Below are 24,605 nucleotides of genomic sequence, written 5' to 3' on the forward strand. Positions count from 1 at the left end.
CACACACACACACACACACACACACACACACACACACACACACACACGTCCTTCAGTAAGGGCAGAATACATCGCATAGACAGACTGTGTACACTAAGGACGAGGTATAGCACACAGACAGAAAGCGTGCTGTAAGGGCAAGATACATCAGGCAGACTTCATGAATACTAAATTCTCCATTGCTAGAGAAGTCAGGAAATGTCTTATGAGATTCAGAATTTAGCTGAGTTGTAAAGAGTGCCAGAAACCTCCAGATGGTGAGGAAAGTCAAGAAAGCCACTTCAGAGAAACGGGGAACAATGAAAAGATAAGGGCAACAAACACCCTGGGACCAAGTACAGCTGGTGAGGTAGATGGCTGTGAAACTGGCCTGGCATGGGGCTGGGAACACTGCCTGGGAAAACGGCAATGGAAATTCAGGCACCAATACTTTTCTCACATACAATATGGGACTTCAACCTGTTTTATAGGGCTGGAGATCAAAGGAGCATCCAGTTCAACGTCTAAGACAGGCTGCGAGGCCTGGGATTTGGAGCGGTCCACACTGGGGTTGCTTGCTTGCTTCTCCACTGATTAGCTAGCTGATAACCTCCAGGGAGTTCCTTAAACTTCCTGTGCCTTCACTTTCTCACCTATGAAATGGGACTAATCTTACTTGTTTGTCTGGAAGACAGTCTTATGTAGTTGAGGCTGGCCTTGAACACCTAATCCTCCTGCTGCCTCATCCTCACTCCTAAGTTTATAGTGTTCACTACTAAGCCTGGCTTGAATTAATTTTTCTTCAAAAAAATGTGTTACAGTTAATAAAATAACATATATACTATACAGCCAATTACCATATAAAACCAATAAGTAGTAGGAATTGTTGTTATAGTAATAAATAGAGCAGGTTGGTCATATAAATAGTAGCAGCCAGTGAAAGCCCAACCTAGAAAAGTAGGCTGGGGCCTGACTGTTGTTGAGCTCACTGATACTTAGATTGGATCTCAGAGGTGCTCATGAGCCACTGAAAGTTTCTGGGAAGGACTAAGAGTTTCATGAATTTGTTGGGGATTCTACACTCTTCAAATAAAGCGAATAAGAGCAATACACTTTTGACTATTTACCTATGAAAAGAAATGTTATAAAAAAATGCTCTCAAAGAAATCACAAGAGATGTTGAATCATGGGCTTAATTATACACCAGGGCAGGAAACAAAGCTATTTAAAATAATTAATGAAAAATTAATTATATGCAATTAATTATATTAATTATATGCAATTAAATTTGTCATAGTATCTGTTACTTCATTTCAATAGGAAAAAAGTGAGCTAAACTCAAATATCAAGAGGGCCAGACAGTCCACAATTGTATTCACATTTGTTTGTATAAAAATTAGCAAAATCAAATAAAGTGACAATTCTATGACTTGCCTTCCATGTATCAATAAGATCTAGAGCACAGAAACATGAAATAAGTATGTGCACGCTGTATCAGTTAGTTGACCAGTTAAACTACCAATCTATTCATCTATCCATCCATCCAGATATAATGATTTCATCCAAGGGACAACGTCTATGCATTAATATTTGTCTAAAATCTGTAAGTAGGGGTTGGAGCGATGGTTCAGTAGCTCAGAGCACATGCTGTTCTTGAGTAGGTCCCCAGACAGACCGCAATTGCCTATCACTCCAGCTCCAGGACATCCAACACCCTCTTTTAGCTTCCATGGGTATCACACACAGCACACATAAAGATATACACACATACACATAATTAAAAATACAACAAGGGGCTAGGGAGGCTGCTCAGTGCTGAAGAACACTTGCTTCTTTTGCACTGCGTGCTGGCTTGGTTCTTAGCCCCACGTGGTAGTTCAAACCATATGGAACACCAATTCCAGGTCATTCAGTGCTCTCTGTGACTTCAAAAGGCACCAGGCACACATCTGGTGCACACACATTCAGGCAGGCAAAGTATTTCAAACACATTTAAATATTTAAAAATAAAATAAATCCTAAAAAGACACATTAAAAAAATCCATGAGTAAGCTGGGCATAGTGGCACTTGGGAGGCAGAGGCAGGCGGATCTCTGTATGTTCAAGGCCATCCTGGGCTTCCTAACAAGCTCAAGGAGAGCCAGGACTACATAGAAAGACCCTGTCTCAGAAAATGAGACAAAAATCCATGAATAACCTATTAACATAACAAAAATTGACTATTTCTATCTATCATATGTGTGTATGTGTGTGTGTGTATGATTGTTTATCAAAAACAGTTTTCCAGGGACTTTAAAATTTAGCACCATTCTGTAGTTTCAGCTTGTAGAAAAATTCCTACTCTCACCATTTGAAGTCACATTTCTAAAAGTGTCATTCTCTTACCTTGCAGTCATTTGAGAGGACTTGAGGTTCAAGTAGAGTGTTTTCTTCAAAAATCTGACCATTCCATCCTTTGAAGCTGATAGACAAGCCTGGAGCGCCCGCCTGTGTGCTTATCCACCTCGGGGTGTTCAGGCAGTGAACGGTGATGGTGTGGGTGGCTTCTGAGCTCAGCAGATGAAGAAAGTTCATCTGCACTTTGCCGACTCCAAACTCCAGCTAGTGGCATAGAAGCGAGAGTCTCGTTTTAACCCTTGATGACTTGGGAACATCTGATGTGAGGAAACTTATGGAAGGGCAGCCTGAGACGTTGGAAATTTAAGTGCCAGTAGGTGGTGTACCGGCAAACGTTGAACCCTGGCGGCCCGCACTTTCAACCTCCAGGTGCCCTTCCACACACACTCCCGATCTCTGATCTTTCTATTATCTATAGATGGAGGACTTGATTCAGTCATGGGAGGGACTAGAACATTGTTCTTCACTGCTCCTACCTTGTTTAGTAGTTCCCTTCTTCTAGCTGCTTTCAACAAAAAACAAACAAACAAACAAACAAAAAACTATAAAAATCCCTAGATGGGGCTGGAAAGATGGCTCAGTGGTTAAGAGTACTGTCTGCTCTTCCAGAGAATCCGGGTTCAATTCCCAGCACCCACATGGCAGCTTACAACTGTCTGTAATGCACATTCCAAGGGATCTGACACTGTCACACTAATGCACATAAAATAAAGATGATAAAGAAATTATTTAAAAAAATTCTCAGACAACTTCCAGGGCATTGAGGACAAGAATGTGGACATATGTTTTATACTGAGAACTACTGTGTTGCTCTTCATCTAGAGGAACACGGATTCCCCTAGGGATGGAGCAGTGATACTTCCTCTGCTCCAGAGAACAGTGGTGAATGTCTACTGACGCTCTGATCAGTGAAGGAGAGCATCTCCATAGAAACCAGCTGCAGACTGCCTGTCAGTCTTCTGAAGATGCCTGGAACGCACGTAGGCATATGTATCCACACTTTGCCAATGAGAAAATGCACCAAGTTGGTTCAATCAGATAAAGGAAAAAAATTGATTTCAAGATATTATAAATAGAACTGAGCTTTGGGTTTTTTTTTAATACTTGCAGATGTCACTGTTGTGTGAAACTAATCTACACTCATCCTAAATAATACATTTATAGAATTAGTCCTGAAACTTCTGCATAGCGCCCAGCAAATGTTTATGGGAGGCTGCTTTATGCTAATTACCCAGCTCCAGCAGGCTATTGTAGAAGAATCCTTTTAATGATGACACAATTTTTAGCAAAGCCGTAGGTATATTTTATAGGCGTAGACTGCTGATCAGAACAGGCCAGCTGACTGGAGATTTCCTAAGGTCTGTGTGTATTTAAAAACAAGAGTGCTGCACAGGTTTAACTAAACTGAAACATCAAGATCCATGGAATACACCACGCTGAACCAATCATAAAACACACAAACTATCAAGATTTTTGGCACTTAAAGGTTGTGTGTGTGTGTTTGTATGCTTTTAAACAATGAGAACTGGAGATATGGCTCAGTGGTTAAGGGTGATTGGTGCTCTTGCAGAGGACTTGGGTTCTATTCCCAGCACCCAGGTGGTGGCCACAACCATCCATAACTTCAGTTCCAGGGGATGGGATGTATTTTTCCGATCTCTTCAGGGGACCAGGCATGTACATATTTCACACACATACGTGTAGGCAAACATTTCTATGTATAACAAAAATAAAGCTTTAAAACTGTTTTTAATAATGAGAACATTTCTCATATGTGATGGAGAATGAAGGGTGAAGGGCACATTTTAATTTCACTTTTAACAATCAGCAGTTATACGAAGGCAATTAAAAATGTTCTTGTTTACAAATACTCTGCAATACACAAGAACATGTTCTCAAATTCAGTACACACCTTTGTCATAGAAACAGGAGATAAACATGTCTGGCCACCAGCACTAAAGTTGCAGAAAACCTCAAAGGCATCCGAAGAGCATCCAAGGTTTGGATCAATCCAGTATTTTCCTATTAATTTATGACAAAGCACAAAGTTATTGCAATCTCATCCCAAACTATATGGACTTACACAGTCCATATGTAATGAAAACTGGAAAGAAGCTGTGTCTGCGGAGACTGATCGGCTGATAGAGTTGAAGTCCTGTGGGGAGGCTGGAATGTGGCAGGTCCAGAGGGGAATTACCTTGCTGTGGGCTGGTTCTAGCCTCTCCAGAACAGCAGCTCCTGGCCCGCCTCTGTGTCTACACTAACGCCTTGTGACTATCTCTGGATGTTATCCGTTCTGGAAGCTCCATGTCACTTCCTTTTTGTCATGAGGTTCAGAGTTCTTTACTGCGTTGAACGATATCCTCTAGGGAAATTCTTAACTCTCTTGCCCATCACTTCATTGTATTTGTCTTATAAGATCCAATTCTAAATAAGATTCATTTTTCTAACTGATCTGTGGAAAGCAAAACAGGGCTGACCAGGACTACCTTAATGTACTGTGAATTAAGTTTTTAGCAAAACAAAACAATATACTATTATTATACAGGTGATTGTAGGCCAAATAAAAATTAAAACAAAATAAAATAATTTTTTTTTGGCAGTTAGTGTTTTTCTTAGTTAAGTAGTGATTGATTCTCTGGGTTTAAAATATTTCCTTAATGATCTTCTATAAAATCACTTTTATGCTTCCGCTCAAAGTACTTGAATAGGATGAGAAACTTTTAAGAATCATAAACCACTCTATTTTGAGTTTTTCTGATTCCAGTTGGGGCATATTTAAATTATATTAAGGCACATTTTAGGGATTCTGTGGAAGAGATTACCCTCCTCTATTTTGGTTTTAAATGTAATGTGCTACCTTCAAATACAAAGCATAAACAAAGGACATGGGTGAGTATTCTCACAAGTATATTGTCCTCAAAGACTATTTCAGTTTTGATGAAATTATGATGGTTTTTGCTGATGTTTTACCAAAATGACTGAGATTTGAAGTGAATGCATGGCAGATCACAAATGCTTTGAAATGATGAAGTTGGACATGGGAATCTGAGGAGAAGGACTTACCATCTGAAACCTTGTGGTCACAGCCGAGCAAATCCTTGCAGATCCGTGCTGGGTTATCCCGTGTGCCAAGAGGATTCTTGATGCTGCTCAGTAAACTGCTAAGGTAGCTCAGGGTTTTGAATATCTCTGCGCTGTGGTTGATTAAAGTCACTTCAGTATTCTGGTAACTCTGCCAAGTTATCATAAGAATCATATAAGCGAGAAAACCCTAGTAACAACCCGGACAAGGCAGAATGAGAATGTGATCCTAATCACTCTCCGGGGGTTGGGAACGGGGGGTGGGGGTAGGGGGGGTGGAGGGGGGAGTCTATATCTCTACATCTCAGCAAGGACAGCAGCTTCTTACCCCGAGTCACAATAGGAGGTCAAAGTTAAGTTTGTAAGCTGACAAGAGGCTCAAGGAATTATTATGCCTGCTGTACCATGCTCCACATCATTAAAACTCCATAGCAAACAGAGTCCAAACTTTATTTTAAACCTTACCTCAAAAAGGTTGCAAGTTCAAAAAAAAAAATCACACTGAACTTAACCAGAACAAAAGACCACTTAATGGTCTCCTGTACATCTGAACATATGTACATTCAGTACATATGTTCTGAATCTGTGGAGGTTCACAGTGGATTTACACTTTTGCTATCAAACACATTTTTATGTACTTATCCAACAAGCAAAATGAAAAGCCCATGACAGAGTAAGAATTAGGGAAGCAATTAGCTTTGTACCCTTTCTTATAAGTCATGTCCACTACCTGCATGGAATCTCCCTTCTCCCCTAATATTTAGCTTTCCGCGTTCTCCTTTCTGTATGTTGTTCTGTACCTACAGATGCACTTGTTTATGTATCTACATAGATGACTGAGTAGGTTCAGAATAGGGGGAGAACACACTTTTTTTTCTTTCCGAGATTAAATGAAACGAGCGATTATGATAAAGCTCTGTGTAAGAAATATGGTTAATTTTACTTTACTGTCTTTCCAAACAGTTCCAAATCCCTTGACAAATTTTAGGTCCTTTAAAAGTCTCAATTTTTTGTTTTAAGCATTTTTTTCTTATGAAGCATCCTAGGCACATATTTCTGTTTTGTTATGTGTAAGAACAGTTTCTGTTTTAAATACAACCTTTGAGATAAAAATCCCTGTTTAATTTGAATATTGGAAGTGCCAATATAAACAGATCCAGATATATTACCTCCATCTGCAAGGCAGAATTTGATTCAATCAGGGCTTGAATAGCAGCATTGATATCCATTTGTCTCTGTGTAAAACAAAACCATTTGAGATAGCTGTAAGAGCAAGAGAGTGTTCTGAGGAACTCTGTGTTCAGTGTGGTCTGAAAGCCTTGCTCTACAAACCTACCAGATTGATCTGAACGGATTCTGTAACTCTGATGATGACAGATGTTGGAACTAAGGCCTGGTTACCTAACATGAAAGTCAGCACGCTGCCTTCATCCAGGTTCCACAGGTCTTATTTAAATGGGACCGGACCTAAAGCTTATCAGTGTGAGCTGTTTGTTCCCAATGCATTATCGTGTGCATACGCCATTACTCAAGTGGAAGAAGAATGAAACACAATCCCCTCACACAATAAATCACAAATTGAAGAATAAATAACTGTAGTAATTTTAACAGTTCTATTCTTGGAAGGAAAGTAGAATAAAATACTGCTGTCCTGAGGCAGTCACCGCAATAGTCGAATATGATACTTTTGCGGTCTTAAAAACAATTTCTGAAGTTGGAAAATGTACCATTAGTCCCAAAAGAAAAAACATAGCACAAACTCAATCTGCTCCTGTATTTAATAAAAGAGAATATTTTTGGAGAAAAACTCAGTATAACCATTTGTAAGAGTCTTTTTGTAATAAAAAAAATATCTTGGACATGAAGAAGCATGAGCTGGGGGAGGGCTGCAGAAAATCATGTCTGTGTAGGTGAAGTAAGCCACCTGACTGAGCTCAGAATGATTACAATGCTCAGGTTTCTTTTTTGCAAGCCCATAGGATAGACGCTGTTTATCAACAGTTCGTTCTCAAGTCACAGTTAGTCATTGGAAAAGCCATTTAAGATGATGGAACAATCAATAAAACCCACTTTTCCTCTTTGACCTCACATGTGGTTTTCATATTGGAAAACAATTCACTCATTCTGCATACATGTATTTCCAAACACACTATGATAAGTATTGAGGAGAAAATGATAAACAAGAAAGAAAATTGTTCCACTAGAGGTTAGCATCAGAGGGGGAAAAGAGCATAGATCAAGTGAGCAAGTAAAACCATACAATTAAAAATGTTATATGAGCTAGGGAAGAAAAGTGCATGGGACTGGGAGAGAGATTTGGGAGCCAAAACTGACGCATGCAAGACATTGGTAAGGGAACATTTTCTTGCATTAGTGGTATCTGAGTGGAAAAAAGAAATAGAATAACCAGGAAACAGAACGAGAGCTTCCCAAGCAGAAGTAATAATCCTAGATAAAGTCCACAAGTGATGATCTCTTCAAGAAGCGGGAGAGATTAGGCTAAGAACTCTTCTCATAGATTAACCAATCCTGAAGTTTGAGACAAAGTCTTGCTATGTTACTCAGGATGTCTTTGAACTCACTATCCTGCCTCAGCATCTCCATTGCTAGGATCACAGGTGCACGCCGCCATGCTGGGTCACAGGTGCATGCGCCATGCTGGCTCCTGGTATGTGACTAAAAGTATTAACTAGCACACCTAGCACAGAGGCTCTCAGACACTTTAATCAAAGTTCTTGGGCTTTTACTATGTTTGAATGGGACTGAGGCTGTAATTCATAGGTAAAGCACTCTCCATGCATACAACAGGCCATGGGCTCCATCCTCAGCCCCAGAAAATAGAAAACCAACCAACCAAAAGTATAACTGAGTACCTTAGAAGACTTTGCTTACATGAGTTAGAACTTTTGGTATTTTCCAAAGTAGAAATACAAACATAAAAATGTAAATGACTTATTAATTGCTTAAAATAATAATACATCCATTATATAATAAAATCACTAAAATATTCATATGTATTGTTTTATAAAACAAACAAAAACCCCATAAAGGTGGTACTGCCTTTTGCACATCTGTGATGTTTGGGCTAATGATGAAAGGTAAAAAGCTCACATTGGTCTTTGTAGTCAGTGGATTTGCTGTTTCCTCTTACTATTTTGACTTGGATCATCAGAACAGCCATTCTATTTTATATAACTAGGCACTGTTCACTTGTAGAAGTATAGATAAAAGCCAAAGGCCTTTTAAGTTAAATTTATTATGATTTTGAATTCTGACAAAGTCAACAGACTTCAGAATGTGACAGACACAGGAGGGACCGTGAAGGACCGGAGTCATTTCAGAATTTGACTTCCTGGACGTTGTCATCATTTGACCTTTCTGGTGATTCCCAGGAAGATACCTAAGAGCATCCTTATTTTACCCTATCCAGCTGTTGTCCAGCACAACAGGAGCATTTTCCAAAAGCATATGCAGTTAATTTCTTAACTTTGTTTAAAACAGTAGTGAATGAAGCAACCACTAGGGTAACCAAAAAGTTTCCACAGAAAAGCTAGACAATGTGTTGTCCATGGAGACTTTCAAAAGCTCTGAGCATATTCCAGAGTCTAAAATATAATGTGATATTAGCACCCCATACGTGTTCAGAGAGCCCTGAGAAATGCTAAGCCCTCAGCTTTAGCTGATCTTGAAGCTCTGTGACAGCACATGAAGGCTAAGGTGTAATTGTCAACTGCCTGGCTGAACATTAAATGGTACCTCAATCACACACACAATCCTATTAGCAAAAAACAGTAGCCTCATTATCCATGGTGTTAGAAAATCTCTAACAAAAATTATCTGAGCACTAAACATAGCAAAGTTTGCAGAGGTTACATAATCCAGAAATGTCAACCAACAATGACAAAAAGCAACAAGAATAACTGTGGGCTGAGGACAGGAACAGGATATGCAGGGGTGTAGCATTGTAGTATGTAAAATGTCTTGTTTTCAACAAGAACACAGTTGAATTGGTCCTGTGTATGTGAGGATTCTGAATCTTCAGGTTCAACATGATCAAAGTATAAAAGTTTCACCTGTACTGGACACATGCAGACTTTTTCGTCATTACTACCTAAACATACAGTACAACAAATAGTCTATTACATTGTATTTTATAAGTGACTTGGAGATAACTTAAAGGTTACAGGAACATTTGCAGATAATTTAAAGGTTGTAGGTTATATGTAAATGATATACTAATTTATATAAGTTACTTCAGCATTTGTTGTATTTTGGGTATTAGAGGGAGTCTTTGATCAGTCTTCCCTGTGAAATGCAAAAGATGACTATTACAAGACATGCAAGAAACAGGACGGCCTGGTCACTATGCAGGGAAACAGGCAGTCAATAGAAACTCTCTGAGGGGCCAGCAAGATGGCCCAGAGAGTAAAAGTGCCAGTGCTTAAGCATGATGGCCTGGGTTCAATCCCCAGGGTCCACATGGTGGAGGGGGAGAACTGACAACACAGGTTGTCCTCTGACCTCTGCAAGGGCAGACTGACACACGTTCTCTCCCTAAAATCAAATTTATAGAAAGAAAGAACTGTTCGTGAGAAAGCCCGGATTGTGTAAGACAAAGATGTTGACTTAGCTATGGTTGAAGAGTTAAAGAATGATAAATACATCTTATCAATCAGAAAGTTCCAAAATAAAGACAGAAGTTACATTGAAAAAGACCATATAATGACATGGAGTTGAAGAGCATAGCTGAAATGAAAACTTACTGGACAGACTCCGCAGTAAATTTTAGTAGTAAGAAGAGTGCAGCAGTCACTCTAAAGACAGGTTTATTGAGATTATTTAGTCTGAGTAGAAAAGAAAAAAAAATGAAGATGAATGAACAGAAATGTAGAAATTGACCAAGGGTGACAGCAATGAACATGGTAAACTGAATGGAGGAAAGCCTACAGGCTCTCAGGACTACAGGCAACCCAGGAAAGCTGAGGCCAGCCTAGGCTACACTGTGGTTATAGGTCATCCTGGGCTACCTAGCAAGATCTGGTCTCAGGTCCACAACCTAAATTTTGATTTGTTATGGTTTTCTGTAGTGGTCTCTGTTGCAAAGAATGGTTTCTTTGATGAAGGGTGAAGACTACACTTCTCTGTGAGTATAAGGACAAATGTTTGTAGAATGCTGTTACGGATTATGCTGGTTTAGTAAGTGAGTAGTTGTAGATTCTCCTCCTATATTCATGTCTTCACTAGTGCTGAATAGCTACCTGGGTTTCCAGTACCAGGCACGGTCTCCTTCTTATTGACCAGGTCTAGGGTCTGGGGACATTGTAGATGAGGGGACAGAAAGTTCTTAGGAGCCAGATGATCAGAGAGTTCGCTATGAGATTGCGTTTTCTAGTCATGTTGGAAGCTACACCCATAAAGTCTCACCATCATAGCTTCCCAAACATGAGCTAAACAAGGATGCCACCAATGATTATGGAGAAAAGTCTATAGGCTCTCAGCACTACACAAATGACTACAAGCAACCAAGGAAAGCTGGGAGAGGCAGAGGTGGCCTTCCCTGGGAAAGAGGAATCCAGAAATAGGTTGTCTAGGACCAAATGGTCAGCTCTGAAAAGATACATAGAAGGAGCATTACATGAACATATTTAGGAGCTCGCGCGCGTGCGCGCACACACACACACACACACACACACACGCTCACGCGTGCGCGTGTGTGCATGTGTATGAAAAAAGAGACCATGGATTTGAAGGAGAGTGGGGAGGGGTATATGGGAGAGTTTGGAGGGAAAAGAAAGAAAAAATGCTGTAATTGTTTTATAATCCAAAAAATAAAAACCAAGTCAAACCCAACCCAGAAAGGAAGTGTTTAAAGGGAAGTGGGCAGATGCTATGTAATTCACTATAGTAATTTCTCAGAAGTTTAAATTTAGGATTATTATGTGATTCACCAATTTCACTAATGTGTACCCAAATGTTTTGAAAACTTGGGCTCAGATATTTATATACCTGTGTTCATAGCATTGTTATTTAAAATGGCCCAAAGATGCGTGCAATGTAAACACTCATCTGGATAAACCAAATGTGTTATACAAAACTTAATGGAATATTATTTAGGCCTACATAATGAATTCTGATATATGCTTACGACATGGTGAAAATCAAGTTATGCTAAGGGGAGGAACTCAGTCACAGAAGAGCAATCGTTGCATGACTAACTTGTGTAAAATGTCTAGCGTGGTCAAGTTCACTGAGACAGTAGACTGATGATTGCCAGGGGCTTGAGAGAAGGAAAACAGACTTGTTCTGTAGATACAGAATTTCAGTTTGGTAAGATGAGAAATGTTTGGGAAATGGGTGGTGAACTGGTTGCAAAACTCAACTAATATCACCAATGCCAGAAGTACATTTATATGTACTTAAGATGGAAAATTCCATGTTACATATATTGTACAAAAATGAAAATACCATGCATGTATGCTGAATATCCAGCAGGATTTGGATCTGTCATATTTCCCAGAGGTCCCCACGTGAAAGACTTGGTCACCAGTCTATGGCACTGATGGGAGTAGAAGACCCTTCAGGAAATGGGAGGTTCGTAGGAGTGTGACTTTAGAGCGGGTTTGGACCTGGCGGTGATAGCACATGCCTTTGATCCCAGCACTCGGGAGGCAGAGACAGGCAGATCTCTGAGTTCAAGGCCAGCCTGGTCTACAGAGCAGGTTCGGGATGTCAGTTTCTTCCTCACTCAGTTACCACTGACATTGTGTGATGTTGTAAGCCCAAAGCAATGTGGCCAAGTGGCTACTCACAGAACCTCTGAAACTCTGAGCCATATAGACCTTTACTCCTGTGAGTTATCTTAGTGCTTTGTCACAGTGGGAAGGAATGCTAGCTACACCTCACGACTGGGGATTGGTCCTAAGGATGTTGCACATATGCAAAATGATAGGCACATTGACAGGACACTTGTACTAATTGTATTTACAAAAGATTGGAAAGAATGCCAGCCTATCCCTACATGAAATGACTGGTCTACCTTCTTTGACATGTGTGTGAAGAATTCAGTGAGCTCAGCAGAAGATGGTACTATTAATGCCAAAGCACCATTGTTTCAACCATGCAAAAGACAGCACAACGAAAAGGGCAGTTATCTTTTGGAATAGAATTTAGAAAACAAAGACATTTTGCAGGATTAATTCTCATGATTTTTTTTTTCTTTTTGCATTCTTCTTATTTCTGTAATTCCTAGACATTCTAAAAGTCCAGTCTACCCTTTGGCACATACTCAAAATTCTCTATGCTGACTTGGTTATTTTTTTCTCATTTGTAGACCCAGACAGATTGAATTAAGAGGATTGGGGGGGGGGAGTCATTCAGTAACGGTTCAGTGGTGTCCATGTCTGAGCACAGAATTTTCATTTAGAGCTGGGTGTGGCAGCAGACACTGTAATCCCAGTACTTGAAATTATGAGCTCAAGGTGAGCCTGGGACACTGTTTTAAAACAAAGTGACAGAAAAAGCTCTAAGTTCAGTGAAGGGATTAAAAGCAAAAGGAAAAAAAGAAAAAAAAAAGCTTTATGTACTCTAGCTTAAGAGAACATATTATAACATGAAAATCACTTAATGTTTTAAACACAGGCATAAAACTGCCCACATCTGAGTATAAAGCTATCATTAAGTGCAGGGAAAGGGTCCAGAATAAAATAAAATAAGACAGCTTCCTCATGTAGTCTAGTAAAAGAGAGAACATATTATCATGCGAAAAATCACCTAAACCTTTTTTACAAACGAGCATATAAAATAGGAAACAGAATAAGGAGTGAGAGCACTGTTAACAGCTGGCAAGCACCTCCTGGTCTCCAGTCCTGGGGATTAGGTGGTTTTCCCTACACGTGGCCAGAATATAACCCTCCCCTCTTTCCTTTGTTCATGTGGGTGACACACATCTAACCTGGGCACCTCAGGGGTTTGGGATTGTTCCTTTTTAGGGAGTTCTGAAGTCTCAAGGTGGATGGATGGTGACAGCATTGAGGGACTAGGAGTCAGTTTCAGGCCTGGACTCCCTCTGTAGTGGAAGCACTTCTGTCCCTTGAAGCTGGGGCCTCACTGCCACCTCTCCACCCACCTCTCCAGTGCTCAGAGTTGACCCACGAACTAGGAGAGATCAGCTGAACTCCTCACAGCCACTCAGCACACACAGGCCCACAAGTTTGTGAACACCCATTCCCATCCCGCTCGTCCCGTTAGCACGTGGAGGGCCGTCTCTAGCAGCCCAGGGTAAATTCCTTCATTGCTTTCCAAGTATCATAGTATAGACCCTGAGGTCTAGTCATTGCCGGATCCTCACACTCACATCCTTATCAACAAATACTGCTTTCTCGGCAGCATTAGCTTTTCACTGTACCACAGGACTGTGAGTCAACTTCCTTCCATTGGCCTTCGTTAGAGGGCGGGGAAACGGAGGATGGGCTAGGGCTTGTCACACTTCTTTCATCTAGCCCGCAGCAAGAAATTGTTACACCATGACTAGGTTCACACAAAAACATAACTGACAAAATGGCTTTGCAAAAACATTTCATTCTTACTAGTAATGACACGCTGAGTTTTTGTAATGGTTGAATTTTACTGAGATAAGATTCATAGAACATGAGATTTACCAGTTTTATCATGTTAGAACATATTACGGTAGATACAGATGTAGCCATTGCCTTTCAATGCTGATTACATGTGCAAATATCGATGTCCAGCTTTTTCACATGGGTGCTGGGGATTTGAACTCAGATCTCCTTCTCCCATAGCAAGTACTGTACTCACTGAGTTGTCCTCTTCAGATCTGTGTATTCAATTCTCTATTGATGTATTTATTTTTATTACAAAAGAATGTTGTAAGAGGCTCACCAAATTGGTCTCATTTTCCACCGAATAATGAATCTACTTTGCACTCTGAACTAACTGATGAATTACGTACTGAGAGGACTTCCAATCTTTTATTTCTCTGAGACAGGGTCGCACAATGTTGCCCAGCTGGCCTTGACTCTGATTCTCTGCTTCCTAGGTTTTAACACAATAACACTACTTCATGTGTCTCTGTGCTGCTTCCACTTCTAATCCAGTCACCCTATCTCCCTCCTGGGAAAACTTTTTCCTAGAGGATGCATGCCAAAATATTCTGAGAGGCCTGATGTATAAAGTGTGTGAATACCCACTCTCGTGTGCATACATGGCACATGTCCTCAACACGTGCTTATTAAGGTCTTAAATAGGAAACAAACATAAAAGTAAGCATGGGTGAAGAAGGGAGAACTAACAATTGTCTCTCAAGGTTCGAGGAGGAGATAGGAAGATTTGAGGGAGGCCGTGACAGTTGTCATTTAGATCTCTGCTGCACAAATGCTAGACTTCAATGTTCCTAAATTGGCCTCTGCAAACAGTGTGAAGAAAGGAGCTTTTACATCTGACAAGCATAAGGAAGGCAGAGGAGAGGAAGAGAACAAAGAAGGAATTGAACATGTAACATTTACGGAGGATCTATTATTTATCAAGTATAGATATTTTCTAGTTAAGCCTCAATAATTCCTCAAATTGAATATTCATATCCATATTTTTTTTTCTCAAAGAGGAAGCCTTTCATGTGTCTACTATTTTAGCTGTGTATCAATTCATAGACATTTCAGCTGAGACCAGGGAATATGGCCCCAAATTAGGTGCTTAAATACAAAAATTTTCTCTACAGCTTTCTAGTTTGCCATTACTTCTGTGACTCTTCAAAACTTATTTTGTTTCAGGAGGACAGCTACAATTTCTCAAAGCTACTATAAAGTTGGAGGCAATGGATAAGGGCCAAAGAAACAAGTCTGTGCATTGCAAGGACATGGAGGGCAAGGAAGAACAGAATAGTGTGTATCAAAGATCTGCGACACTTGCTGGAAAATTATTCCCAGCTGCAAAGCAAAACTGAGGGAAATGGAGAGTTTGGAATCTGCTGAGCATGGAACACGGCGGACAGCCACCCAGAACTATCATGATCTAAATGACACACAAGAACAGCATGTGGAAATAATTACGACTTGGAAGGCATAAGGCTGACCATTGCTTGGAGCAAACAGTGAATGTCAACTGGGAAGTAAATGTGATCACTTGGCATTGTATGTGACCAGGGGACCAATAGAATGAGATGGGCTGAGGCAGGTTGGTATATGGAGACCCTGAATAGAAAGCAGGGGTCAAAGAAACTTTAGAGTACACAGCAGACAGGAAGAGAAGCTAAACTCAAAATATTGCAATATCAGAGATAATAGCCAAAGAAACAGAAATGTTATTTTAAAATTAGCCTAGCATATTTTAGGCTGTGGTAATTAGATCAAAAGCAAACACACGAGATGTCTGATGGCTTTTTCAGACACTAGCAACTGACAAAGATTCATGTAAAACCTAAGAAGAGAACTGTGGTTAAAAAAAAAAAGAGAAAGATTTAAAATGAAAAGCCAGGTCCCAGAAACAAGAAAAAAAAATAGAGTATTATGTACTATCCTCTGTGCTGGATGCTTTTCTACTGTTTAATGTTCAAATTTAATAAAAAAGCAGGAAACACAATCACTCTTTTCTAGATAAGAAATACAGGGCTTGGATTTCACGTCACTGTAACTGGGTTGGCTTAGCAAAAAGAACTAAGGTATACCAGAAGGAAGGGACGACTTTAACAGTTCAAAGTTCACATGATGGGGGTTGAGAGATAGCTCAGTGGATAAAAGCATTTGTTGCTCAAGTGCAAGTCAGCCCAGCACTCACATAAAAGTACTGGTATGGTGGAGTAAGCATGCAAACTTCAGCTGTGGGGCGTAGGGACAAATGTGTTGTTGGGGCTTATTAGTTTCAGGTTCAGTGACAGAACCTGTCTCAATGGAGTAAGATGGAAGATAGAACAATAAGAGCAGACATATTCCTCTGACCTACACACACACACACACACATACACACACACCTCCCCCTACCCCACAAGTTGATATCCTGAGACAGAACAGAATGAAACCAACCAGGAAAACTTACTCTTGGACCAGGTGCAACAGAATGAAACCAACCAGGAAAACTTACTCTTGGACCAGGTGCTCCGGGTGGACCCTGTAACATAATCAAAAAAGAAAACATAACAAAATCTTGTTAGTAAATTAGCTCAATACCAGGCAACCATATATTCATCAATGGCAAACAGATATAAATATAAATGGACTCACAGGAGGTCCTGGTTGTCCTCTTGGTCCTTGGGGACCCTAAAATAAATGAAGATAATGCACAGTATGGAGATTGATTTGGATTTGATATCAACCAAGGTCCAACCTCTGCTATTGCCTGTTGAGGCCATGCAGACCACGTGATTTGCAACTTTTTCTATATTTAGAAGCACCTGCCCTTAACTGTGACCCACAATTCTGAACAACCTGGAAATTTAATTTTTTATTGGGGTGGGTGGGCTAAGTTTGTACATTTTAGCAAATTAAGTAAATTATGATGGAAAATCTTAATGTAGCCCAAGCTATTTCTAATAGCACCCACCTAAACACTAAAGCTGGAAACTTCATTGGTTTTAATATTTAAATATTTATAATTTATATCCTTTTAAACATCTCTAAAATGCCTCTTTATACTCAGTGTAAATCACATGTTATGGCCTAATGCTTATATCCCCTAAACTCTGAATAATGTCCTAATTTCTAACTTTGTGGTGACTGCAATGGGGCTTTTGAGAGCTAATTTGGTTATGAGGTGGACTACCTATAAAGGGATTAATCTCCTTGTTAAGAAAGGCATAGCAATGAGCTGCTCCCTTTCATGCAGGATAAAGGAAGAAGCAGACATTCTGTGACACGGGAAGAGTCCAGTCTATTATACTGATAACATTATTCTTAGAAACTGGAACCTGGTCCTTCTACTAGTCACCCTGTGGCTCTCAGTTAGAGGTAAGGCATAAACTTCTTAATAGTGTGGGTCATCACTGTATACTGAGCTTCTTCCATGTGCTAAGTTGTGTGTTATATTTCCATGTCACACACACACACACACAATGAAACAACTAAGCAGCCCGTGAATGAGGAACACAGGTTGAGCCAAAACTTAAGTCAGCTGAACACAGAAACGATGTTCTTAGACACCTCTTCCTGTTGCCTCCTCTTCAAGGTGTGGGCTTTTATCAACACATACTTCATACCTTCTACAGCCAGCTACTTGCATGTCTCTAAAGCTTCCTTCTCTCCCTATCCCCTCCTTCTCTTTCCCCCTTTCTCCTGTCTTCCTTCCCTTCATTCTTTTCTTTCTATAGGTTTTCTCTCTGATGCCCATCTGGCTTCAAACATCCAATTCTCTTGGGCCAGCCTTCCTAGTACAGGGATTATAGGCTTGTATCACCATGCCTGGCATCCCAAGTTCCTTCATAAATGCATTCTCTCGCACACACTCCTGCCTGCCCATCCTATCGGCTCATTTCTCTCTCAAAACTACTTTAAAACTCTATGTCCTCCACAATTACCTGTCATATCAGTTTCTTTCTCCTCAACTAACTACTACTTTTTTTTTTTAATTCCATAGAACACAGCATTGTGGAAAGTTCCTAAGATTTGATAAAATGTCTGTTGCTTTTTAACTTTCTGGAACAAGAATAGATTCTCAGTAATTCTTACCACATAATTGAACAACATTAAAAGTTTTTATTAATTTAGAAAGAAGGAAGGCTAAATAGATACACGTAGATGCCAAATGTTATGCTGACATTTTTCAAAACGTATCAACAGCAATCATTGTTCATGCCTTACACATCTGCTCAAAATTAGCTTATTTGATGGTGAATTGAATGATAAAAACATATTGAGTCAAACTCATATTATTGTTAAAAGATGGCAAAAAGAAGAATTAATATCCAGCTGGTTTCAAATAATGTTGATACTGAAACTGGTTTCATATTCAGGACCCTTTATTGCTAAGGCTTTTAATGCTGGTTCTATTGTGACAGCTAGAACAAATAACACAGAGTTACTTAAGCAGGATAGAAAACTCTATGCCTGATAGATATTTCATAGTTTGCATCAAGTATGCCTAAAATTTTATTTTTTATGCTTACAAATTCAGTAAGAGAATGTACAGAATTCCTCAGAAGCTGCCTGTTAAGTTGCAGGAATCCCATTATTAGTGATGGTCTAATTTCAAATTATGCAGAGGTTAAGGCAAATTAGATTCATTCTGAATCAACCCTGCAAAAATAATAAACAGCTGTGCAACTGTACCACTTAACAGGTCTCCGGCATTTATAAAATCTCTTTGATGGTTCAATATAAAACATCTATTCTATATTTGACTCCGAAAGAGGAATGTATCATAGAAAAATGAACAATCTCTTCCTACTGCTCAAACTACCAAATTCATTTCAGCTTGTTCCTCAGAGCAAACCATTTCACCACAAATATGATCCAATGAAATACTTAACACACAACAAGACAGGGCAGGGCAACCCTAATCAACAATGGCATGAAAGAGGTCAAGTAACCATATAAAACAAATTGTGATTCCAACCACATACTGCGTTGTTAGTTCCCTTATTCCTTCAGCTAACACCACTAAAAAGTTCTCCACTTTCGACTACTATAAAGTTTTTTGTAGCAAAACTCTCATTTTCCTGAGGGGCACCACATTCACAGAGATGGCTGTGGCTACACAGAAAGCATTCTCTTTAAATTTTGTCAAGTTCTCTCTGGCCCATTCCCTGATTTAACAAGTCTTTAAACAGTAACGCAGCTTATCATTTGATTTAAGAAAAGAAGGATGTGTCATTGAATCTGAGTCTGTGATGTTGTCTTTTTCTTATATAAATTCTTTATTTCATTTCACTTATGTAAATGCAATTATCATTTACATCATGAGTTCTCCTAGGCTGATTCAGTTTTAGAGTAAGTCTTTCCATTTAAAAATTGAGGACTTCACTCAGGATGATCTTTTCTAGATCCCACCATTTGCCTGCAAATTTCATGATTTTTTTTGTTTGTTTTTAATTGCTAAGTAGTAATCTATTGTGTAAATGTACCACAATTTCTGTATCCATTCCTCAACTGAGGGACATCTGGGTTGTTATAAATAAAGCTATAAATAACATCTGGTTATTATAAATAAAGCTGTCCTTGTTCTATAATTGAGCATCTTTTGGATCTACGCCTAGGAGTGGTATAGCTGGGTCTTGAGGTAGCACTATTCCTATTTGTCTGAGAGAGAGCACGCCAGATTGATTTCCAAAGTGGTTGTACAAGTTTACATTCCCACCAGTAGGACCCAGAAGCAGAAAGACACACATGGTATATACTCACTTATAAGTGTATATTAGACATATGAAATAGTATAATCATACTAAAATCTGTACATCTAAGGTAGCTAAGCAAGAAGGAGGATCCTGGGTAAGATGCCCAATCTTCATTCAGAAAGGCAAATGAGCCAGACATCGAAAGAGAAAGAAAACAGGAGCCTATCACAGAGGGCCTCTGAAAGACTCCACCCAGCAGGGTATCAAAATATATGCTGAGATGCATAGCCAAACTTTGGACAGAGTGCAGGGAATCTTATGAAAGAAGGGGGAGATAGAAAGACCTGGAGGGAACAGGATCTCCACAAGTGGAGCAACAGAACCAAAAAATCTGGGCCCAGGGGTCTTTTCTGAGACTGATAGTCCAAACAAGGACCATGCATGGAGATAACTTAGAACCCCTGCACAGAAGTAGCCCAAGGCAGCTCAGTATCCAAGAGGGTTCCCCAGTAATAGGACCAGGGACCATCTCTGACATGAACTCATGGGTTGGCTCTTAGATCACCTCCATCTGAAGGGGGTGGGGTGGGGAAGAACAGCCTTTCTAGTTCATAGAGGAAGACAAAGAAGCCAGTCCTGATGAGACCTGATAGGCTAGGGTCAGATGGAAGGGGAGGAGGACCTCCCTTATCACTGGAGTGGGGGAGGGGCATAGGAGAAGAACAGTGAGAGAGGGTGGGATTGGGAGAGGATGGGGAAGGGGGCTACAGCTGGGATACAAAGTGAATAAATTGTAATTAATAAAATAAATAAATAAAAATTTTAAAACATTAAAAAAATTTAAAAAAATTGAGGACTTCTATGACAGGATTCCTAGCCTCTACCTTCTAAGTGTCACTAGCATGTTTCCCTTGCCCAGCTGTGACAACTGAAGAGTGTGTTTAGCCTCTGCCCACTATTTCTTTGGTGCTAAGAGGCAGATGACTTCTGAGAACTTTGGAGGGATTAATTATGAGCTTTACAATATCTAATAAGATTTGTTAAACAGCAGCAGTACTAGGATGGGATCAGTGAATCAGGCGGTTTAAAGCATGGTTGCAAGTTAGGAGTCTGCTCTTCAGACCATCCTGTGAGTGGCCGGTTACTCTCTCTGTAGCTCCCTTGCCCAGCTGGTCCCCAACCTTTTGTTTTCTGAGAGGCTCAGTGATTTATGAGAAGACATTATTTGCAAATGAGGTGACATAAGTTCTAATCTTGTCTTCATAACTTATTGAGTGTACTCCCTACAGACTTGGGTCACAGAGATCTCGTTTGAAAAATAACAGGCTGGGTGAAGATGGTTTTCACGGCCCACCTAAGAATTTAGTTCTCAGGCTGAAGATGTAGTCAGTGGCAGAGCACTTGCCTAGCATGCTTAAGGCTCTACATTTGAACACACACACACAAATATGCACACACACACACACACACACACACACACACACACACACACACACTTGAGACAGAGGGACAGTGAAAGAGAGAGTGAGAATTGCGGTTTTCAAGCCTTTTAAAAGAAAAATTTTATTCCTCATCTTTTGTAGCTGGAGAAAGGGCTTACATCCATGAATATGAGTTAAAGGTTTCAATTTGAAAGTTTGTATGAGTTTAGAGGAATTCATAGTTAAATTAAAGGAGTTTGTTTATTTTTCATTTGAGTGAATTATACTATCTGGGAATGTAATATACACTTATATATTTTAAATTTAAGATTTAAATATATTTTAAATTTATATTTAAATTTATATTTTAAATTCTTAAATTTAAAATATATAGGCTGTTTTTGCATATATTAATTTTTCTTATAACATATAAGCCAAATTGGAGGGAATAAGATAATTCTGATACTCAAAAGCTGTGAAGTGATATTAAATTAGAGTGGTTGAGAAAGTGTGTGTGGAATTCTTCAGAATTATACTAATTCTTGTCTTATCATAAAATACTACAAAGATGAAGCAGCTTCTCTAAAATTTGTGGTGAATTGCTCTTTTTACATTTTTCCTGCTTCTGTTGCTTTAAGTTATGTTTCAAGTTGTGACATTCTGTCAAAATCAGAAGAGAGACAATAGAACATTATTTTTGATGTAAGTTATTGTTTTACTTTTAAAATAACTACACTCTATTATTTCTGGCAATGCTCTTTAAATTTCTCCTCAAATTAATTAATTCTATCCTGAAAGTGTTTTGGAATCCCAGGGAAGTCAGGAATTCTTTGTAACTTTTAAAAATTAATTTATCGGAAACATAAGAGCTTTGTGTTTCCTACATACTCCTATATACTACCTGTGAGCAGGTTTCTCAGGACGCCTCAGTGTAGGCAGCCAGACAAGGACCAAGCATAGAGCAGAAAAGAAATCTGTCTCGCATGGATGTATAGAAGCAGTGCCTTACAGGTGGGAAAGACACATTCATTCATTCTTTCTTTGATTATTTTGTTTCTTTACATCTCTGATCACAGCTTCCCCTCCCTCCTTTTCTCCCAGTCCCTCCCTCTCCCATCCCTCTTCCCATCTTCCCCTCCCTTTTTCCTCTGAGACAGGGAGGGCGCCTACAGACATCAACCCGCCTTGGCATATCAAGCTGGAGTAGGACTAGGAGCATGGGAAGGACTCATTTCTAACTATTTTCGGATCTACAAAGTTGTGCTGCAGGAGACACGCAGCTTTCTCACTATAAAGTCCAAACCGCTATATTGTTTGTTAGGAAAAAAAATTCGAATGTCATGTGTTCTCCCTTTAGCTAATTAGCATAATTTCTAATTGCTAATGACTCCATGCCTTCTGTTTCTTCATGGGGGATGCTGCAGTCTGCTCAGCAGAACTCGCTCTTGTGGCAAAACCCAACCAAATAATGGAACCTGTGCGAAATGGTAGATGTGCAGTCTATACATACAGCTCACACCGCCACTTCGTATAATGAACGTGTACACAACAAAAATTTTATTAAAAAGAAAATGTATGTCTGCCATCCCTACCCTCAGCAGGAGAGAAAACAGGAAGAGTAAAAATTCGAAGCTAGGCTGGGCAACATAGCAAGAGTCTATCAAAAGAGCACAAAAATGCTACCTTGGTTCTCCCTTGCAGCATCGTTTGTGCTGGATGGATATAGCATATGTGCCTAATGGGAACTGGTAGGGCTGCTGCTTGGGTACGAGAGAAGACCCATTTCTTCTGCACATGGCGATCTAGGGAGTATATGATTGGCAGGTCCTTAAACACTTTGGGGCTTATCAGATTCCACTGGAATGTACCATACATGTTGTTTCTTCTTGACAACTATAATTTGATTTTTTTAGTCCATGAGTATCAGAGGCATGATAGGCAACTCAAACACAGCCTTTAACTCCCTGGGGATTATCACAGAGAGATAAGGGGTGCTGTAATCACAAATTTCATTGTTTAGTTAAACTTACAGTTTCACCTCTAAAGCCTTTTTCACCTCTGGGTCCCTAAAAGAGAGAGGAAAAGATGGTAGTTCAGAGTCATGGACAGGCATCTGTTTGATGCAGTAATGGCTGTATTCAGAAACATGTCATTTTATATTTTTGTTTTATTATGTGGATAGATTTGTTAACTTCTATACCGTTTAGGTTTCTGAGTAATCAAAAATTCTGTCCACCCCCCAAACCAAACCAACCAACCCATTTGGAAGGCTTATGCTGTGCTCGCCACTCCAAGTTCCACGCTGCAGTGGCATTGGAGTGGGCATCTTCCTCAGGTGGGGAAGTCAGGACAGTGACACCCACTCACAAACAAATTTGCAAAGGAAATCTTTTCAACATCTACCTTCCATATTTGTTTCTCTCTGCCTTTGAAATCCTTGTTTCTAGAGCAGTTTCTTTGTTCTCTTTCATCTTCACTGTTCCCCTTTAATTTTATTCATTATATGTGTTGAGGTGGGGCTCATGTGGAAGTTAGGGAACAGTCCTCAGATGCGAGCTCTTTCTCTTCTCCCTCTGTGGGATCTGGGGACTGAGCTCAGCATGTCAAGTTTGCATGGTAAGTGCTCTCAGCTGCGTCATACTAATCTCTTATTGTGTTTGGGACTAGGTTTTTCATACCAGATTTAAAAATTCAAAATTAAAACCTGTTTGTTTTTTTTTAAAGTTTTTAGACTACTTGAAGCATTTTTTTGGGGGGGGAGGTAATGATTAAATTACAATACGCTTGCATATCTAAATCTGCCCTCTTGTCATGTTGATCAGTTTTTTCTTTGTACTACCATGCATTGTGCGTTCCATTACAATGATTTTGCACTTTCATTATTGTTTTCCTATTTGGAAAATAACTTCATCATTGCCCTTACACCTATTTATTTTCTCACACAATATTTGTGTGTGTGTGTGAGAGAGTGAGAGAGAGAGAGAGAGAGAGAGAGAGAGAGAGAGAGAGAGAGAAAGAGAGACTTTCAGATGCTTATTTCTTATAATGGACTTTTCTTCTTAGAATGGAAAGAACAGAATATGGAAAAATTTGAAAAGAAATTTGGTGTGCATGGTGAATAGTATAATGACCTTTAACAGCTATTGGATAAACACAACTCAGTGAGATGTTTTAATTGAGACATTTCTTTATCACATTTTCCTTGACCAATAACATTTCAAATCTCTGACAGAGGAGAACAATCATTTCTTAATCAGAACAGTGTGTGCTGCAGAACCACCCACTGAACTATGAGAACGCTCCCACGTACAATTTTATGTAGCTCTGAATAGCAAATGTTGGAAGCCAAGAGAATGAGTTACACATTTTATTTCTTTTGAGTAAACTCCAGAAAGTTTAGTGGTGAATTCTCTAAATTTATCAAAGAGAGGAGCTCCCCTTAGCACTCA

General features: G+C 39.5%; 1 protein-coding gene across 1 annotated transcript in view; it reads right to left on the minus strand.

Moving 5' to 3' along the window:
* The window catches only part of Col24a1 (collagen type XXIV alpha 1 chain), a 247,837-nt gene that overhangs the window by 2,508 nt on the left and 220,724 nt on the right, over window positions 1–24,605 (minus strand). Inside the window, exons 53-59 of the mRNA XM_055614315.1 lie at window positions 23,187–23,222; window positions 16,692–16,727; window positions 16,552–16,578; window positions 6,630–6,695; window positions 5,443–5,611; window positions 4,289–4,398; window positions 2,365–2,580 (exon numbers count right to left, since the gene is read on the minus strand). Coding sequence (XP_055470290.1) covers window positions 2,365–2,580; window positions 4,289–4,398; window positions 5,443–5,611; window positions 6,630–6,695; window positions 16,552–16,578; window positions 16,692–16,727; window positions 23,187–23,222 — 660 coding nt within the window. The remainder of the gene's footprint in view (window positions 1–2,364; window positions 2,581–4,288; window positions 4,399–5,442; window positions 5,612–6,629; window positions 6,696–16,551; window positions 16,579–16,691; window positions 16,728–23,186; window positions 23,223–24,605) is intronic.

This window comes from Psammomys obesus, unplaced genomic scaffold, assembly GCF_907164565.1.
Source record: "Psammomys obesus unplaced genomic scaffold, mPsaObe1.curated_primary_1811, whole genome shotgun sequence".
NCBI classification, from domain to species: domain Eukaryota; kingdom Metazoa; phylum Chordata; class Mammalia; order Rodentia; family Muridae; genus Psammomys; species Psammomys obesus.